Raw genomic sequence first — 18861 nt, 5'->3', positions numbered from 1 at the left:
CTAAGTATTTGACAAAATGCAATGAATAATGCAGGAAGAATAGCCACTGAAAAGTCGATAAATTTAGGGGGAATAAATTGACAAAATGATTTATTCATTTTTTTTTTATTAACAACTTTCTTATCGGGATTTACACGATTTGAAAATTCACATTCTATCGCGTCGATTTATCTATGTACACGTGAGGTAGGCCTCACCTCGACTGCGGGGGAGAATAATTTACTGTTTTTTGAAGAAGAGGACATTAATTGAATTGTCGTTCATGATAGACAGTTTATAAAAAACTCTAGAGGGATTTAGTTGCAGGCTCGTTGCTTGAAGTTTTGAATTCTCTCTTCAATGACGGGCCTGAAGTGACGGATTAGACCTTGAACTGGCCAGGCTGCACCGTCTGCTAGAGCGCAGATTGTGTGAAGTTCGATCTGCTTCGTCAGCTCCCACAGCATATCTATTTCATGCTCCTCCGCATTACCCTCGACAAATCTTGAGGAAACAAAAAATTATGGTTATCATAAATCTGCAGGACCATAATGAGAGGAGGTAATACTATTTTTACGTCTATGTAGATTACTGGGAGAATTAAGAGGGGGAATTTTCATCAAGAGACTTTCACGAACGATGGCATAGTTTAACACGGACAGCATTTTCACAGTAAAATTACCTATTAGATACAATGGAGTCTCAGCAACTGCAAAGACGAACAGAAAATTATGGAAATTCTGTCCCTATCTCAGGATCCGCCAACACATTAATTTTCTCCTGGACTCTATAAGTTCTCTAAATTTTTCAGTAGTTCCCATCATGGGTAATTACCCCATTTTTTCTGAATGACGTAAAACGTTCTAAATAGTAGATTGATATTTCCTTCACTTGCGGCAAGGATAACATTAGTGTAAATGCCTCCGTTTCCTGACTCCCGATATTTTCCCAACTTATTTTAGTATACGTAATTAAATTGTTCTTCTACCTGTACAATGTACAATTAAATTATCAAATTCGTCGTATACCGACGAAGTAAAACCACTAAAATTTTCGGGTCGAATGAGAGAATCCGTAAGATTGGTATTAACTCCTCCCTCTGCCACTTAAATAGGTATTATTACTCGTTGAATATACGTTAACAATAGAACAATTTTCCTTAATTGCCTCTTAGATGACCAAAAACATATGTAAAAGTAAATGTAAATTTCCATTGAGTATTTCCTTCTTGACAAACCATTAACAAAAAACTAATATCCTGAATACACCAAAACGTTCTCATTTGCACAGCAATCAAACGACCACGAACTCCCCAGCAAACCCGAACCGTATAATTCCCTTCAATTACCTAATTGTTATTCCTCGATTCTTGAATAATTTCATTAGTCGGCACGACAGTCAAACTTTTCAAAAATAAAAGTTCAAGAGACGTATTACATTAAACAAAGTGAATGGAAGAGTCGCGTGCTAGACCCGAACACGCTTATCTCAGTCAAATTAGCTTACCGGCTCATTATTTTGTACATCCAACTTATACCCTCGCGGCAAGGAGTGCATTGACCACAGGACTCGTGTTTGTAGAAGCTGATGAGGCGAGCGATCGCCTTGATTACATCCGTCTGTTTGTTCATCACGATAACAGCAGCCGTACCGAACGAGCTCTGCACCCTGACGAGGTCATCGAAGTCCATGAGCACTGTGTCACAAGTACTGGAGAAACAAGAGATGAACGGATCAATGAAACGAGATCTTTAATAAGTGGTAAAGTCTGTTTTGTAAGACGAATTAATTTGGTAATTGACTCTAGAGGAGAGAGGTTTAGGGAGATATTTCGGAGTCTTTTTTGTAGGAAATTCTATGGGTTAACAAAAGTGCCTTGACATTTGCTAATAGCATTGGTAGATTTCGGGGTATTCGCAATAATGATTACATTGATTTTTGACTATTTAAAAATTAGCTGTCTTAATTTGGATAGTTATTTGCCGCTAGTAAGATTGAGGACGAGTATTCGATTCTCTGAAATCCCATTCAAATGACAATTTTTTAATTAACGTTAAGATGCCTCGGTAATCAGTAATCAAAATTCATTAGAACCTACAAAATTCCATCAATTTGACAAGATGAGGTTCTTCAAATTTTGCAATACCCTGTGGACTGTTTCTCTCAATTTCCAACAAAATTTACCAATTAAGATTTTTCTCCATAAACTACGAGTTCCCACAACAAACTGCCATCACACCCCTTAATATTAGAACGACAATTCCTTCCAGGAATGTCGAAGCATCCAAGAAAGTCCAAAGTCAGCCCCCCATCTCAGATTATCACGTCTATTAAAAATTAACCAGTCAATTTCACCAACTGGTAATTACTTCCCAGTCTCCTTAAAGTATCCCCTAATAATTAACAACCTTTTTGGAATGATGGGAGTGGAGGATCCACCGGGAATAACACCGAGAAGATTGTCCCAGCCCCCAATTACACCACCGGCGTGTCTCTCAATGAGTTCCTTCAGTGGTATCGACATCTCCTCCTCCACAGTACATGGATTGTTTACGTGACCTGAGATGTTGAATAGTTTCGTACCGTGATTACGAGTCCGACCGAAACTAGCAAACCAGGTACCTCCACGACGACAAATTGTCTGTAATGAGATAGAATTACTATTAGATTATTAAATCCAATTCCTTCATCCAAGAGCTGGGGAAAAAGGCATAAAATCGTGACCTGTTCACTTGTGAAATGGTCAGAGACCCTAATCAATAATAATATTCGTGATCAGATCAATCAATTATCGTGTCTGAAACGGCAAACCTTCGAGAAGAGTTTTAAGAGATTTCTTTGTTAATGTTCCTGAATATTAAATCAAACTCTTCGAATTTCCTCCCCGGAAAATTGTTAACAGACTAAATAAATAATGACCAGTTGACATAAATTGACTTACCGGTGCAACAGCCACAGTTTCTACATTAGTAACAGTAGTGGGGCATCCAAATAATCCCACATCAGCGGGGAAAGGGGGCTTGAGTCTTGGCTTTCCCTGTTTTCCCTCGATACTCTCAATCAATGCGGTCTCCTCTCCGCAGATATAAGCACCAGCTCCTCGTTGAACAAAAATATCAAAATCATATCCCGTGCCACATGAATTTTTGCCAATTAAACCAGCCTGATAAGCCTCAGCAATGGCAACCTGCATGTTCGATGCTTCATTATAGAACTCTCCACGAATGTAAATGTAAGCTGCACAAGCCCCCATTGCCCGACCAGCGATTAAACAACCCTCGACAAGTTTATGTGGATCGTGGCGCATAATTTCACGATCCTTGCACGTGCCTGGCTCACCCTCGTCAGCATTGACGACGAGATACTTGGGTCTGCCGTCCGATGGCTTTTGCATAAATGACCACTTCATTCCAGATGGAAATCCAGCACCACCTCGACCACGAAGACCCGATACTTTGATCTCATTTATTATCCAGTCTGAGCCTTTATCGAGAATTGCCTTGGTTTTGTACCAGTCACCTCGTTTCAGGGCACCCTTCAGCCTCCAGTCGTGTCGGCCATAGAGATTCGTGAATATACGATCTTGATCGCTCAATGGACTTCCACATTTCTATGTGGGGGGAAGAAAGTGATTAATTAACATTGAATATTTTTTTAAACTCGTAGACTGATTTATATATTCTCTCGAATGGAAGTTTGTGATCACTAGAGCAGTTATGGACTTTCGGGTACCAGTCTAGCTCACGAAACTGACAGGTTCAAATTAAATAATTATTATTTTGGAAACTTTCAACTCGCAATTTTGTTATAAAAAATCGGACACATTGCAGAACTGGTACGTTATTCTTACAGTGGCCACTGTCACCGACGTGCAATGATATTGATTTAACGAGATACATGCAATTGCGGGAGATGGTGCAATCTTTTGATTTACGTTCCTCCATGCCTCCACAATTAGTTTAGTACAAAATATGTATTTATTTGTTATTATTGCTGTACCTTTCCTTCTGGTGCAGCATCAGCAAACTTCCTGACCTGCTGGGTCGTCAACACTGGTCCCAGGCACTCTATAGCACCAACAAACAAATTATATAAGCCTCCATCTGCCCAATTACCCAATGAAAATCTTCGTAAATGCATTCAATCGAGTCGTCAACATCCACCGTCTAATCCTCGATCATGATCCTTAATAATAATATTAGTAAAGCCCCTTAACTTACTTAATTGCCGTCCGGATACCGAGACACAGCGAGTTATGACACCCGCCATCTTGCCCCACTGACGTTTTTTCGTTTCATCGAAATTCTCGGAGCCCTCGTTTCCTTAAGCCGCATCTTCACACCAAATACCAGCTGACCGCCCCTCGATTCGTATGTAGATAGCCAACAGGTGATTGCTTTTCGAAAAATAAACTAATTCTGGTGATTGTATTACGTTTGTACCCGTTCGTACTGAGCTTACAATGTTTCGCTAGTTTCTTATTTATTTTTAAATAAATAATTAAAAATTCAACGTAAGGCGTGACCTCTGTGCATCGCAGGCGGAACACACAGGACACATGAATATCAAGAATAAAAAATGTACAAAATTCTCCCTTTCCAATTAAAAGATCAATTTCATTTAAGAGTTACAACCAATCATCCAATGATACCAATGAAATCGAAGCATTATATACAATTGAAAATTTAGTCAACGAATGACGTACCCTGTGCGACCTTCATAATCGACCGAACGGCCGAGACGGGGCGCCAACGTGAAACGTGGAACTTGTCTCTGTTCTTTCATCGTGAATTGACAATAAACATTCACAGATAATCCCCCGAGAATTGTGTTTTTGTGTTGTCTCCTGTTAAATGTTGAAGTGACTAGTAAAACAATAAAATGCCATCGAGGAGGAACAAGGGGGGGCTCATTGCCAAAGTTAATTTTCCTCTTTACAGCATTCAAATGCTCACCAGCAGACACATACTGGTGGGTGGTGGTGGAGGATCTTCTAAAACTGGGGTTGCAAATGGATTTGTAAGTTACAAATGATTCTTCCATCAAAAATAAAGGCCCCAAGAAACAATACCACAAGTTTCGTTTTTTTCTGTGGCATTTGAGGTTATGTTTGTCATTCATCCTCAGGAAATCTTCGAACTGTCACACGATGGCTGGGGGTTCACAGCTGAGGAGGTGACGAGACATGAGACAGGGCCCAGTGTCGTGATGAACTGTGCTTGTAGCAGTGCTGATAAGAAGACGTACTTGGTGGCTGGACAGGAGAGCCATTGTCAGCTGTACGATGTCACTACCAGGGTGGTAACACTGGAGAACGGGGAGATACTCAAGGGCACTAGTGCTAGCACCATCAACAGGGAAAACCTCAGGCAGAGGAGGAAGAGCGAGAGGAGCGAGGAGATCAATGGGGAGAGGGTGGAGGACATCAAGGACAACAATGCTAATGTTAAACATAAGAAGTTGCAGCTCGTTCTTAAACCATCAACGAGTATTCAGACAGATTTCAGGTGAGTTATGATTCAGTGGAACATGTTGACTAAGAATCTGGTTGAAAAACAAAGGTTATTGGGTTGAATCATTCGGTAGTAGAGCCTGACGCAGGATTTTAGTGGATTTACTTGATTATGGGGAACGTGCTTTTTCGAATGAACTCTTTAATTTCCAGTGACTCAGAGCCAATTCAGAGGATAGTCCGAATAAGTCCAAATGGCAAAGTAATGGCGACCGGTGGTCTCGACGGTGTCATTCGACTCTGGAAATTTCCTCACCTGACAAAAATCCATGACCTAGAAGCGCACACAAAAGAAATTGACGATATTGACTTCAATCACGATGGAAATCTAGTAGCATCGATAGCCAAGGACTGTCGTGCCATCGTCTGGGACGTTGTTAAGGGCACCAAGAGCCAGGAGCTCTCCTGGACACCCCCTGCTGGTGGCAAGTATATGTACAAGCGTCTTCGGTTTAGGATTCCCGTTGACAAGAACTTGAAAGCCCAGTTATTCGTTCTGTCCAACTCAATTGTGGCGAAGAATCCTAGTTACCTTCAACTCTGGGACCTGGAACAGGGCTCCATCGTCAGGTCCACGTCCTTCAGGGAAACATTGTCAGCTATAGCGGTGTCTGATGATGGCAAATTCGTGGCTGTGGGAACGATGTTCTCTGGGAGTGTTGACATATTCGTTGCATTTAGTTTACAAAGGGTGTTGCATGTACCTGGGGCACACAGCATGTTCGTCACTGGACTGGAGTTTATTCCTTTTAAAATGGAAGGACCATCCATCACCAGCAATGCAGAAGCTGCTGTTGTCAGTATATCCGTGGATAACAGAATTTGTATTCACAGCATTCCTTTCAGACGTGAGTAGTTCTTTACTCATTAATTTTTTTAAATCAAAATTAATACTTGGACTCTTTGTTATCGTAAAAAATTCGTTCGAATGCAGAATGTCCTCCAAAATCGATTTCAACCCTCAAACGTAATTGGAACTGAATTAATTTAATAATTATGTAATTTGTTTTTCAGATACACTCCCCTTTTGGTTCGTAATAATATTCATCATCCTGAGTATATGTGGTGCATTTACTCTCTGCAGCTACATGGGTATATGACCCGGGTTATTTATTGCTGAATTAGTTAATGTTCGTCTTACCGAGTCTAAATTATGTTTTATTGACTAAAGAGGGAAAAAACTCCTTGAGAAATCTACTTCACGCGTACGAACGTAGATTGCAAGAATAAGTGATCTCTGCTGTTGATAAAAAAAATTTCCTGTCTGAGTGTGCCCGATGGAAATCCGGTGTAAATGCCTTTGAATGGGTTTTTTGTTGAATGGTGGGGCTTATGAACGTGAGAACAGTCTCCTGCAGGATAGGAGGGGCATACATGCACCTTGCCAGCGGTACTTTCGTAGGTAATTGTATAAAATTAATTCTCATTCGCTGTACGTAATTTCCTTGTTGATTGATTTTGTTTTTTCACTATTTCTTGCTCATGTGTTATTTTATCATATAACTGCTGCAGTTCCTTGTTTGGTTTAGTGTGATTTCAATTTTAGGGGAATATTTTAAATAAATTATTTTGTTTAAAGTTTATTGCGTCTACAATTGAATGAAATAAATGGAACAATGATGATGAGGATAATTAATGGTCAATATATTGTCCAGAATTACTGAATGAAAAATTCAGGCTTTTAATTGATTCATTTGTGAATGATTGGGAAAACTGAAAATTCGGCACTAAAAAAGAAATTATGAAAATGGCGGGGTCGTGAAATGGAAATTGTTGAAGGGGATTTATTAGGTAATTTCTGGGGAAATTTTGCGACCAAAAAAGTCTTGTGCCATTTTTCCCTGAAATCACTATCTATGAAGACAATTTAATTTACAGTAAGTGGTCAAATTATTCGAGTCAGACATAAAATTTTTGTTCAGTGTCCAATTATATAGGAATTTAGTTATTCGGAGGAAAATGTTGAAAGATCTTATTTGCAGGCCATTAAATTCACTGCTCAATAATCTTTTGACATTTTCCTGTAATCCTAATGTTTCCATTTTCAAACTTCATCTCTCGTTTATTCATTTTATTTAGTTTAAAAAAATGAAAAAAACTTGCTGTTGTCATATTTTCGAGTCTTATTATTCAACATCAATTATGGGAATGGAGGGCGATCTATGTAAAGTGTTAGAAGCCTCTGTGTATAGCGAAATAAAGATATTAGGATGAAATCTAGTGGCATCGCTGTCGATATAAAAATATTTTTCTCTTCTATCGGTGCTATTCCTCTCGTTCATTGTATTGTAATCTTTGCACACGAGGTGTCCAATTGAACACATTTATTTCTTTATAAAAGTTCTGAGCTTGATGACGTCAATACATTTTTCCGATGACCAAAATGATTTAGGAACTAATGCGTGATGAAGGGATCTGTAAATTTTAATTATGTACTTATCCCTTTAAGGGGAAATTTGATAATAAATCAGTGACAGATTGCGTGCGGAAAATTCCTTCGGTTACACCAATATTTCTTGACACTTTTTCGGTCGTTGCTTCGTCTATTGAAAACCCCAACAATCTTTAAAAACATCTCGAGCAACTCCATATAATTCAATGATTAATTAAGAGCAGTAGAAGATATTTAATTTTTAATGAGATAATCGTTGCGTTCAAGACTGAGTTTAAAAGAAAATAATGAAAATATTTCTCACCGGAGATTTCCTCGTCTACGAAGAAAATTTGTCGATTTGTTCCTTATGAGCACCAGTTCCTGAATTAATAGAACTATTAGTAAGTGGCAAAACGCTTCGAGTAAAACATAAAATCTTTAATTGTTCATTAGGAAATTATCCCGTTAATGAGTCGTTTCAAGAGGAAAAGCCGGAAGATATTTTCTAGTTTCCGACGTGATTGAACTATTGATGAGGGTAAACAGTCGCATTGAGGACAGAGCAACCATGAATTTTTCTCAGTGCGATTACCTTAAAATTAAAAAGGAATTTGGTGAGGCATTTCTTTGGAAAATTTCTTTATGTACAAGAGAACTCTTTTTTAATTATCTCCTCAAATTATTATTTTTGGAAGGAATACTCAGTGAATAATTGAACACCATATCTCTGTGCTCTGAAGCAGTTCTTCATCAAGGAAAAACATTGACGTCAATAAAAACTATTTAGAAAGTTGCGTATGAGTGTAAAATCTGCCTTTGTTGACCAATAAAACAAACTATAAATTATGTAATGAGAAAATGAGTGTGAAAATAGAATAAAAAACATTATCGGCTAAGGATTGAAATTTAGTTGCTTTATTTATTGTAAAATGCGTGAAAAGCGCTAGTACTTCCATATTTTTCAATTGATGACGTTTTTGATGATAGCAATTCTTCGAATCTATCATATAATTCACACCACACTGTGACAGGTACTCAAATGTCCGATAGATCGATTGCTAATCACTTTCCTTTTTTCTATCCATTGAATCGGAATTTAAATGAGTGGACATTTAGACGAGCCTCTCAAATAAATTGAGGAATGTAGTCATCTGTTCTTCTCATCGCATTCAAATGTATCCACTTGATCGATAAATCACGAATGAATTGCCGGTTCGGCAATGAGGCGATTCGTACAAATGTATATAGTTTGTATGTGGAGACGGGTGAAAGAAGGAATGTCGTCCGAAATCGAAAGGGACCCCTCGGGTTACGCCTGACATTTTCACCGATGGCTTCTTCTCTCGATGTCTCTCGTATTTCTAGAGACAAGTTTCAAGGCCTTCTGGAGAAAGGATAAAAGTGAAAAAACCGAATGCTCTTCAGCTCCCGATGAAAATAATTTTCTGAAAGAGAAGTCGATGGGGAAAAATTCCAGTAGAAAAATAAAGTCAGACACCGAGAGAATTTTTTCATTAACGTATTATTCCCAAAGATATTTGTCCAATAAATATCTATTAATTGTATAGTTGCTAGTGACAAACAACTCCCCTTTTCACATGTTAGGTATTCTCAGGTGCCCCACAAAAAAAAAGTAAAAATCAGGTAATTTTTATATTCTTTGTTTATTGAGAAATAGTTTAAGCTCATCATTAAAATTAAGACACAACTGCTTATTTTCTAAACAAGACATCAGCACGTACGAAATTTTTCTCGTGTTTCAGTAAATCATATTAAAATCCCCACCGTCGGAATCGATCAACCTCACGAATACAATTTTCAAAAACAATCATCAATTCTACTCTACAACTAATTTCGCATTCGATCCACACGCTGGGGAGGTATCACTTCTGACCTCGCAGACTTTCTCAGCGAACCATTCATTTTTAATTCCTCAAAACCAGAGAAAGTCGAGTTGTTGTCGAGATCCCCTATCACGCGCCTCGGTAACGTATAAATTCAATAATTTCTTTTCTCATTATCATTTCGGTGGATATTTACAAGTGAAAATAATTCGGGACTTTCGTTGCGAGTCGGACATCGATGAATTCAGACTCATCATCGAAAGACACGAAAATGATTTCCGTATTGAAGTGGTCAATTCGAGATCTTCGATTCTTCGCATGCTTCTAATTCTCAAATGATCGCAGCAACTTTCGATTAAGTAAAAATATTCTTTTAGAAACTTTCCGAAGAAATTTATTCTCGTCCAGGTCTCACGCGGAGGACGTGGCTCGTAGAGAGTTCTAAAAAGAAAACCCAAAAAATCTATCGATTACGCAAATGTTAGTTAATTGGAGAGACGCATTTCTTTGATTTTTCTGAATTTTTAAATATTCATATTTCCGCCCCAGTTCGCATTTACCCTCGATCTACCACTTCGTTACACTCCGCCACCCCCTCACTTCTTCACAGTGAACCCATCCCCAGTGGGATCAAGAAGCCATGGATAATTATTAGGGCACTCCATGCAAGTGAAGAGTCGCAGAGTTTCTCCAGGAAGTTCCCTAGTTGTAAGTGGACATGCATTCGGAAGTGAGCAGTAGGGCTGTCCCTTCTCATCACAAGTCTCCTTCCAGTCCTGGAAGTCCCTCAACTGCGACAACTCCGTGGGTGTCTGCATCCACTTGATGACCTGTACCATCGTGACAAAGTAGACATCCCCCTTACCCAACATCTCGTCAATGAACTTGATCAGTTCGTCTCTGTACTCCTTCTTGCTCTTGAGCCAGGATGCGTGGAAGTGGAGACCCAGGGGAGCTCTGTTGCTGTTGAAGTGTCTGTTGAAGTTGTGCCTCAAAAGTCGTCCGAACTGCTCACCAGTCTGTACGTTGGAGCAAGAGTCCACCATGTGACAACCAGGAAGAGACTCGTCGAATGTTGGATCGTCACGACGATCGAGCTCATTCATCACCATTTCCCAGACTGGATGTGACCTTGAGGGACAATTTCCACCGTTGCCATTGCACTTGTGGGGCATTCTGAAGTACAGAGTGTACGGCCAGATGGGGACACGACCCAGGGAAGCGGTGATTGATGCATCGTACACGAAGAATTGATCGGACATCATCTCGAATTGTTTGTTGCCACCGACCCTGAGGTAGGGGGCTCTCATTCCAATAATCGAACCGTCAGTGATGTTGGCGAATCTTTCGATGATCAATCTGGCACCTGCCATCTCCGCTAGCCAGTCGTCGTAGGTCCCCTGGGTCCAGTACTGCGGATCGTCCTTGTGAGTTAGGGAAAAGACGCCCACCTCGTGACCCTTCCTGTGCAGGTCCTGCACTGCTGAGTAGTTTGTGTACTTGTGGGACACGAAGAAGGTACCACGGATCTGACAGCCGTTGGGGTTCATACGCTGGCCGTTGAAGATGTCCTCGTAGAGGTCGATGTTGTCGACATTCACGGCACCGTTAAACGTTATGGTGATCATCTGGGGGACCTGGGATGGCTCAATTCCACCGGGAATTCTCGTGCCGTCAGCTGAACAGTAGCAGTCAGGGAGGACGCACTGGGTTGGGTCGCAGTCGGGGGCGCGGTTGGGGTCGGTCTCGACGGCTATAAGATTAATGGAGGGAACATAATTAATGATGTGATCGAGTGAATTATGGGTAACTGGGGGAGTTCTGGTTCCGGTGAGCCTTTTGTAAATGTTGCCATCAACGTTGCTCCGGAATTCCTTCAATTTACATTTCATTTCGCCTGAAAATTATGTGGCAATATTCGCCAATTTTCTCGAGCTCGACCTTCACTTTTCCTCGTCCGGGTAGTGGCATTGGCCCTTCCCCAAACTCGTAAAAGAGAAAATCACAACGGAAAATCATTGTCCGCGAGTGCAATGGGATTTTTTTAACTCGCGTAATTGGCCAGTTCTCGCCTTCGGCTCCGACACGAACTTCACGCCCGTCAAACCCCCACAATACTTGCCCGGAAATATACTATTTTTGTTCTCGTCATTAATTGCGGATAAGTAACCGTTGAACATGAAAAAATTATTGTAATTTACGAATACGAAGCTGCAATTTACGGCCATTTTTAGTGTAATCTACCTTTCCGCGTCAACCGTAAAATACGATGGTGAACGTGGGATAAGTGCAATTTCATAAAAAAAATATTATTGCTAAAATTGAAAGGCCTGTCAAGCTTGGCTAAATTTTTTAACTGTCGTAAAAGGCCTATCTGATTATTCCTATGCTGTCTGAATTCCATTATTGATGGATGAATTAATTCGGACTTTAACTACTTAATTGACTGTGCCTGATGTTCGATGAAAATTTTCTCTCACGCGAATCGAACTCTACTATTTATTCATGATATCCTCAAAGGGTGATTGACACAAGAACATTTTACGGACAGAGTACCCAAAAAAAAATTGCTGGCGCTTGCCTGGAAAAGTAAAATACTTACTACATGCGTTTTCGTCAGACTCATCCTTACAGTCTGGTTTTCCATTACAGAAGAGTTCCTTCTCAATACAGTCTCCATTACCACAGGACAATTTGCCCTCAGGACAAATGGGCTCATCTGTCTTGAGAATTGGAAGTACCTTACGTGGCTCTGTAATTCCCCAATGAAATTGTTTACACAATTAAAAATATCAATTACCAATTAACTACGACCAAAGTTGAATTCAAGGCCCAACTCCATACGCCTCTTGCCCCTTGTGTGATACAATCTACGTCAAAATGTGTAATTTTTTTTAGTGAACTGTTTTGTCAGTCGTCAAAAAGTCGGTTTGAATTTAATTCATCGATAAATTAATCAATTAATTTTTATTTCAGCTGAAATGCTCCTGTTGAATGGAGGTATGATTAATTTGGCGAGTTGTGACGCATTCGGGTACTGTAATTATTCGGCTCACGACGACGCACGCGTCTAGATAATTATCTTCATTGTTTATTTATTTATCAAAGACAGACGCAATTTAAGGATCTCTTTTTAATTGCGTTCCAGCCCCCCCACTCCCCGTTACAATATTTTTACTCAATTTCAATGATTGCTGTTCTATTATTGTAAATTAATAATCTTTCGAAACACAAAGTGAAGATAAACAGAGAGCATTAAAAAAAATAATAGCAGCTAGCAAAAATAGTTTTGGCAACGACTCGAGTCTTTACGAGTGTTTATTTATTGTTTTAATTATTAGGTAAATAATAAGAGAGTAGAGAGATATGCAGATGTATTATCACAATTTTTTGAGATCGTTTGATTTTTGTTCATTATAGAAAAGTCAAATAATTAACTAAAATCAATGTAAATCATTTATATCAGTGTGTTGTGTGTTAGTTGAGAGATTGTGAGAAATTACTTCAATTATTCAAAACAAAAAAGCGTTTGAAGTGAAGAGAGAAGCTGGAAGGTTTACTTTGAGAATCTCTTTGCTTTTTCAGAGTGAAAATGAGGGAAAATTGAGACGCCGGAGTAGCTTGAGGGTGAAGTGAAAAATTTCTCTTTAGAAGGTAAGTAAATTGACTTCGTAAAGAAATTTTATGTAATATTCACCGGTCCAATGAAGTCAGACAACAGAAGCCCATTTTACTCGTTCAAATATTAATTCATTTGATAATATTTCATAATTTAAAAAAGTTTAAACTTTTTTTTAATTAACGAACTAATTGCTTATAGGACAGTAGGGTAATTTATATGGAAAATCTTAAGGGCACAAGAATTAATAAATTGATAACTGAAAATATGAAGCAAAGGGAATGAATCGAGGAAATTGAAAGCTCATTACGAGTGAAATGAGGACATCGTGAAAGCGTTTGGGGTCACAAAGTGAGAATTTAGTATCTAGAAAGCGAAAGAGCTCAAGAGACAAGCGTAAGCACTTGGTGATATCTGTACAGAATGAGGGAAAAGTCGAGCGGCCTTGTTTGTCGATTAATTAAATTGAATATAGATTATTGGTGAATCGATCCTTTAAGATCGATTTCCTCCTGTGTCTGTCCTTTATTTCATATATATCCCAACGGTATAGTAATAACCATAATAGCGAGTTACAAAGTGGATGACCGTGGCCGCTCGATTGATCCCGATTGTTTTCAGTAGAAAAAGACCAATGAAAGTGAATAAAAATACAAGTTAATGGTTTGAAGAGTTTCTTCAAAGTGCGTCGATTTTTTTGCGTGCTACGGCGCGAGTCTACGAGCATTACCGGGGATTCGTTAAATTCCTTCGAGTGGATGATAATATTTTACAATTTAGTCGGAGGAATTTTTACATTAAAAAATGTTTTCTCAAGTGAACAAATGGGTTAAATAATAATATCAAAATCAGAGGTGGAAAGACAATCGTGAGACATTATTGGTGAGGTTTTATGTACATGAGAATTGGTCTCTTGACGTTCTTTTCCATGAATCTGTCATTAGTTTCTGAGATAATACGATAGGTTTCTTGGAAGAAGCCCCAGTTTTTTCGCTGATTTTTTTTTTAATTATTTGAAAACATTTTTTAAAGTGCAAAATTAACGATAATCCGGCGCATTATATGGATTTCCCCGTTCAAACGTCACTTACTCTCGAGCTTGTCACAGTTATGGACCTTGCCCTTCCAGTCGCAGGTCTGTTTGTCCAAATCAAAGGCCAATCCATGGGGACACGTGATTTGCTTCAGTCCAGATCTTGTACACCTGAGGGGTCAGAACGGAGGGGACTTTGAGTTCAACTTAATTTCATTAACAATCGTATCTTACTCTCAAGTTGTTCGCAATTCTTCACGTTAGTCTTCCAATCGCAGGTTTGTCGCTCGATGTCAAATGCCAAACCAGTTGGACACTTGACAGAGGCCAATCGAGTTACGCCAATCTCAGTAGCTTTGTCGCATCTGATTATAATCGAGAAAAGAGAAATAATGGTGATGCTGGTTACATTGTTTCTCGTTCCATCGACGGGGTAATTATGGGGTGGAGTAGAGAATTCTATCACTGGCTCGACTGAACGGAAAAATTAACGCTCAAGGACATGTTGAATTGTTAGTGTCTGACAGAGAGTATCATCTTGGGGGAACATTCGAGTTGTTTACTTTCGGACAGTTGTTGTCCTTGAAAATTGTGAAAGTGGATTATTATCATTTCACTCCACATTTTAAACCGCGGAGTGAAGTTTGAGTTTGCAAAATGATACTTTCTGGTTCATTTAGACAAGGTGAGAAATTATTCGCTATTGATAATAGATTTTCCAGGGTTTGGGGATTCCTGAAATGTAACATAATTGTTGCAATTGTTTACTGATTATTCGGAAAGACTACGGAAATCCTTCTGAATTCTCTGTAACACCGCTGTTCATAATCATCAGGGATTATTATTAATTATACGATTCTATCATCAGAGCTGGAAAGGAATTTTTTTTTTAATGATCAATACTCTTCAGAAACAGTAGAATTTAGAATTAAATTTGGCTCCCCTATTACCTCTCATACAGTAAAATTCTCCATAATTTTCAGGATAACATTTATGCGCCTTTCTCTTTATAAGAAAAAAGAAAAGAGTTTTACCAATCAAATTCATTTTAGACAGAAAGTTGCAGTAAAATTTTGCATGGAAATAATGAACATTAGTTTGCCTCTAACAAATTCATTAGAATTCTATTTTTCTCTATATGCGGAGCAAAAAAGTCTCTCTCACTCATAAGTATTCCGCCCAACAACTATCCATTAATTAAAAATCAATCAATTCCTCGAAAGTCCGCATGACTCCGTCAATCACTGGTTTTACAGTTATCCACAGGGTGTGGAGGCTTCGACTTACCGTTGGCCCGATCGAAGCAACAATCAATACGAGCTCTCGACTAATGAATAATCTCCACGGGATCGATTGCAAATAAAGTTCAGAGAAAAAAATTTAGCGAAAAAAATTCCGGATTATATAATAAAAGTTATGTAGCTCACCTCACGACGTCCCTGCAGTCGCCATCGACACTGAGACGGAAGTATTCATCACCAGGCCTGTCCTGGCACAGCTCCTCAGCATTAGGACCAGCCCCGTCCTCTCCCTCATCATCTTGCGCTCTCACCGTAACTGCGAAATATCAATTATTACGACATCAGCAATCAGTTTGAAATATTACCATTGTTACTTTTACATTTTTCTTAGTCCGGAAAGATAAACGTTTGAGCAATTCAGTTTGACTTTTTCGTTATTTCACATCACGACAAATGTTTGAACTTTTTTTTTTCAGGAAAAAAAGTGGAGACAGAGGGGGAGAAGGGTCAAAGAACTCAGGTGAAGTAGAAAGTCTTGGAAATGTCAGGGCGACACGGTGGTGGGGGAAAGCCACAGTGGCTGCACGGAGGCGAATTTTAAAACGATTATTCCGATGAGTTCGTTGATTTTTAAATGATTATTACTGGTGACCTGTTTTTTTCTTCGATTTAATTTGAACTAAAGACGAGGTAAGGGGAGATTAATTTAAAAATTAATGAGCCTCGATTAATTGAGTTAATTAGGATATCCGGGGATTTATTGACTGTTTTGGGCGGATCCACTCACTCTGGAGATTATTTATCGGGGAATAATTGATTTGGAAAAAATCGATTGTCGAGTGTTGAATTGTTTCGATTGAATTTTCGAAAATGTGGAAGAGAATATTGGCACTGGTAAGTCGTTGCATGGATGAATTAATTTATAGAACATTAGTGAAGGGCTTTGGGAAAATCGGTAGACAGGCGGTAAACCGGGTCACGTCGATTTTGACTTCCCGGGAGTTTTTGTGAATGTCTCAAAGTGTAAGAGAGATAGCAAATTTTTCCCACGACCTTTCGATCACGAAATAATTCATGATAATGATTTTTCAATCTCCTTTAGTCTCTGAGACATTCGTTAATCATTAATTTGAGGTCCAACTTGACTTGATCGACGTAAAAAAACGCGTGAATTAATACCAGCCGGTGGCCAGGTAACTCCACTGTTTCTGGTGTGAAATTATGGTGGTAAAATTTTATCGTACTATAGGATATAAGACATAAAATTTGTTGTTAATTCAACATCGATCGGTGTTATAAAAAGTCCACACCGCATTTTTTTTACTGCACTTGGTTTACCGCTTCGGTTCTGAAATGTGTCAGGAAAAACTTCTAGAATGTACCAGTTTCACATTCCATAATTTCTCGTTCACTAATTAAAAAAATGTCCAGAGTGCGAGTAAATACGAGAAAATCGAAAACTGTTTGGATAAATTAGTGAATGGCTTTGGAAAAATATGTCATGAGAAATTTCTAAAATTCATTAGCTGTACATTTTTCCAGTGGTTTCAGGTTAACATATTCATTGCTTCGGGGATCATGAGATGAAAAGAAATGGCCGGGGAATTTTTAGAGTTCAGGAAAAAGTCGAGAAATAACTTGGAAAAAAACTAGGTAAGAAAAAGTGTGTAGTCAGCCAGCAAATTAGTTGTATCACTTTTTTGGGGGAAATTCACTAACTTTTGGCCTATTTACACAGGAATATACGACTTAAAAAAAATCTATTGAATCCTTTAATTATTTTCATTATGCAGTGGACATATGAAATAAAATATTGGTACAGAAATATTTTTTGGAGAATATCTCAAGATATTTTAAATTATCTTTCACTTTCGGTAGTCGCGTAAAGCTTTAAAATTAAAACCACGATGATCCAGTAAAAAATACGGAATCCTCATGAAGAAATATCCAATACCAATACCAATAATTGTTGGGAGTTCGACACCACGATTTAAAAATTTCCGATAAATAAATAAACTCCCCGAGAGATTTTCAAATCAATTGTTCCCATCTATATGTTCACCACGCACTTCAAGTTAATGGAAATGTCCCCTGGTTATCTCCCATTTCTACCCTCATTTCACATTGAAACGAAACAATTAACGTCAACGTCACGAGCACGCATGTCCGACTTTTCTCGCGGCAAGTTCATTTGAAAAATTTTCAAAACCATCAAGAATGAAAAAAATGAGAAAAATTACTCTCCATTACAATTAAAAAATTCACATCAGGGTAGTCAACGAATAATAAGAATGGAGTACTCACCGGCAAGTAGAGTAAGGCATCCTAGTAGAAATATAAACTTTGGCGACATGATTGTCGTCAGCGGGACTGAAAACGTCTGGACAAGCCGCGCCCTCTCGCCCCTCTATATGTGGACCACCTCTCCTTCCCTTCTTCTTGTCCAGGACTTTCACCTTCCGTATGGTGCTGCCACCATCAGCACAAAAAACATCATAATTCGATTTTCAGATTTGTGTCAGTCTTCAATCATTTTGTTCTCAATAAAGAATTAATTATAATTTAAAAATAGTTTTTCTAATTTCGTAACTGCAGTTTCTATAACACGAGTTATAAACATCTAGATATTTCTGGATTTGTCGTGAGAAAAGAGTTTGTTCTTGAAGGAGTTCCCAATTTCGCAGTGAATTTTCGATGCGATTTTTTCGTCTGACAGGATTCTTGCTAAACTACTTAAAAAAATGTGTCAAAGAATATCTTTCTGTTTCCGAGGTACCGTAGTTTTTATTCTCAGGTGCATTGCACTGATTCAGAGCGACATGTCGGTTATAAAAAATTTAATAAAAAACTTAATAGAAATTCTTTTTAATAAGTTACTAATTTTATTGAATTTTCAATGGAAAATATTCTTCAGTGCGAATTTTTTTTTCGATCAGTTATTTTATTGAGAGGATTTTTTTATTTTAAATATGTTTACGTAGTTCTTCAAGTTCTTACATGATAATTTGCCTGGAATACTCAGATGTTTGATCAAGAGGAAGTCATGAAGGAGTCCATATGTAATAGAACCTTTCTCTTTAAATTTTTTAACAAAGACAGTGATTTCATAAGGAGAGAAGTCGTCTCTCCGTGGATAAATGACGATGTCATTAAAAATTAGTTACACATGCGCTCAATTGTAGAATTCCACACTCGATGCGAAAGCCTAAAGATTAGGATTGTTAAACAACCCGAGGATTGAGGACTAAATAATTGTGCT

The 18861-nt window shown here is 38.5% G+C and overlaps 3 protein-coding genes across 6 annotated transcripts; 1 reads left to right on the top strand and 2 right to left on the bottom strand.

Annotated features, from left to right (window-relative positions):
- Positions 1 to 89: 89 nt before the first annotated feature.
- LOC135162020 (NADH dehydrogenase [ubiquinone] flavoprotein 1, mitochondrial) lies at positions 90 to 4290 on the bottom strand. The gene is made up of 6 exons (XM_064120071.1): positions 4200 to 4290; positions 3979 to 4046; positions 2921 to 3589; positions 2388 to 2620; positions 1486 to 1689; positions 90 to 483 (listed from the first exon to the last, which is right to left on the bottom strand). The coding sequence occupies exons 1-6, from the start codon at positions 4246 to 4248 to the stop codon at positions 297 to 299; spliced, it is 1410 nt and encodes a 469-aa protein (XP_063976141.1). The 5' UTR covers positions 4249 to 4290; the 3' UTR covers positions 90 to 296.
- Positions 4291 to 4714: 424 nt separating this feature from the next.
- Positions 4715 to 8764, top strand: LOC135163114 (prolactin regulatory element-binding protein). 3 transcript variants are annotated; one of them, XR_010299068.1, is made up of 5 exons: positions 4715 to 4998; positions 5107 to 5486; positions 5645 to 6339; positions 6506 to 6893; positions 8319 to 8764. XR_010299068.1 is itself a non-coding variant. In XM_064122311.1 (4 exons), the coding sequence occupies exons 1-4, from the start codon at positions 4861 to 4863 to the stop codon at positions 6589 to 6591; spliced, it is 1299 nt and encodes a 432-aa protein (XP_063978381.1). In that variant the 5' UTR covers positions 4715 to 4860; the 3' UTR covers positions 6592 to 8764. The 3 variants fall into 3 exon arrangements, 1 of the variants encoding a protein (XP_063978381.1); XR_010299069.1 differs by having other exon boundaries at positions 6506 to 8479; positions 8561 to 8764; XM_064122311.1 differs by having other exon boundaries at positions 6506 to 8764.
- A 746-nt stretch (positions 8765 to 9510) lies between these two features.
- Verm (vermiform) lies at positions 9511 to 18048 on the bottom strand. Of its 2 annotated transcripts, none has more exons than XM_064122310.1 (5): positions 17907 to 18048; positions 15789 to 15918; positions 14420 to 14532; positions 12312 to 12461; positions 9511 to 11462 (listed from the first exon to the last, which is right to left on the bottom strand). In XM_064122310.1, exons 1-5 carry the CDS (start codon positions 17953 to 17955, stop codon positions 10306 to 10308), a joined length of 1599 nt encoding a protein of 532 aa, XP_063978380.1. In that variant the 5' UTR covers positions 17956 to 18048; the 3' UTR covers positions 9511 to 10305. The 2 variants fall into 2 exon arrangements, with proteins under 2 accessions (XP_063978380.1, XP_063978379.1); XM_064122309.1 differs by lacking the exon at positions 14420 to 14532 and adding an exon at positions 14596 to 14726 and having other exon boundaries at positions 17907 to 18047.
- Between the last annotated feature and the right edge of the window lie 813 nt (positions 18049 to 18861).

Source organism: Diachasmimorpha longicaudata, chromosome 5 (assembly GCF_034640455.1).
Source record: "Diachasmimorpha longicaudata isolate KC_UGA_2023 chromosome 5, iyDiaLong2, whole genome shotgun sequence".
Taxonomy (NCBI): domain Eukaryota; kingdom Metazoa; phylum Arthropoda; class Insecta; order Hymenoptera; family Braconidae; genus Diachasmimorpha; species Diachasmimorpha longicaudata.
The sequence above is the reverse complement of the archived record's forward strand: the minus strand, read 5'-3'. Positions and strand labels throughout refer to the sequence as shown.

Excerpts from the sequence above, each read along its gene's own strand:
- LOC135163114 (XM_064122311.1), top strand. The coding sequence starts at position 4,861 with ATGCCATCGAGGAGGAACAAGGGGGGGCTCATTGCCAAAGTTAATTTT. Across the intron at positions 4,999-5,106 it reads CTGGGGTTGCAAATGGATTT|GAAATCTTCGAACTGTCACA; the intron begins GTAAGTTACAAA and ends ATTCATCCTCAG. Across the intron at positions 6,340-6,505 it reads TCACAGCATTCCTTTCAGAC|ATACACTCCCCTTTTGGTTC; the intron begins GTGAGTAGTTCT and ends TTTGTTTTTCAG.
- LOC135162020 (XM_064120071.1), bottom strand. The coding sequence starts at position 4,248 with ATGGCGGGTGTCATAACTCGCTGTGTCTCGGTATCCGGACGGCAATTA. Across the intron at positions 4,047-4,199 it reads GGTATCCGGACGGCAATTAA|AGTGCCTGGGACCAGTGTTG; the intron begins GTAAGTTAAGGG and ends TTGGTGCTATAG. Across the intron at positions 1,690-2,387 it reads ACTCCCATCATTCCAAAAAG|TACTTGTGACACAGTGCTCA; the intron begins GTTGTTAATTAT and ends TTGTTTCTCCAG.
- Verm (XM_064122309.1), bottom strand. The coding sequence starts at position 17,955 with ATGTCGCCAAAGTTTATATTTCTACTAGGATGCCTTACTCTACTTGCC. Across the intron at positions 15,919-17,906 it reads ATGCCTTACTCTACTTGCCG|TTACGGTGAGAGCGCAAGAT; the intron begins GTGAGTACTCCA and ends GATATTTCGCAG. Across the intron at positions 12,462-14,595 it reads GAATTGCGAACAACTTGAGA|AGCCACGTAAGGTACTTCCA; the intron begins GTAAGATACGAT and ends GGGGAATTACAG.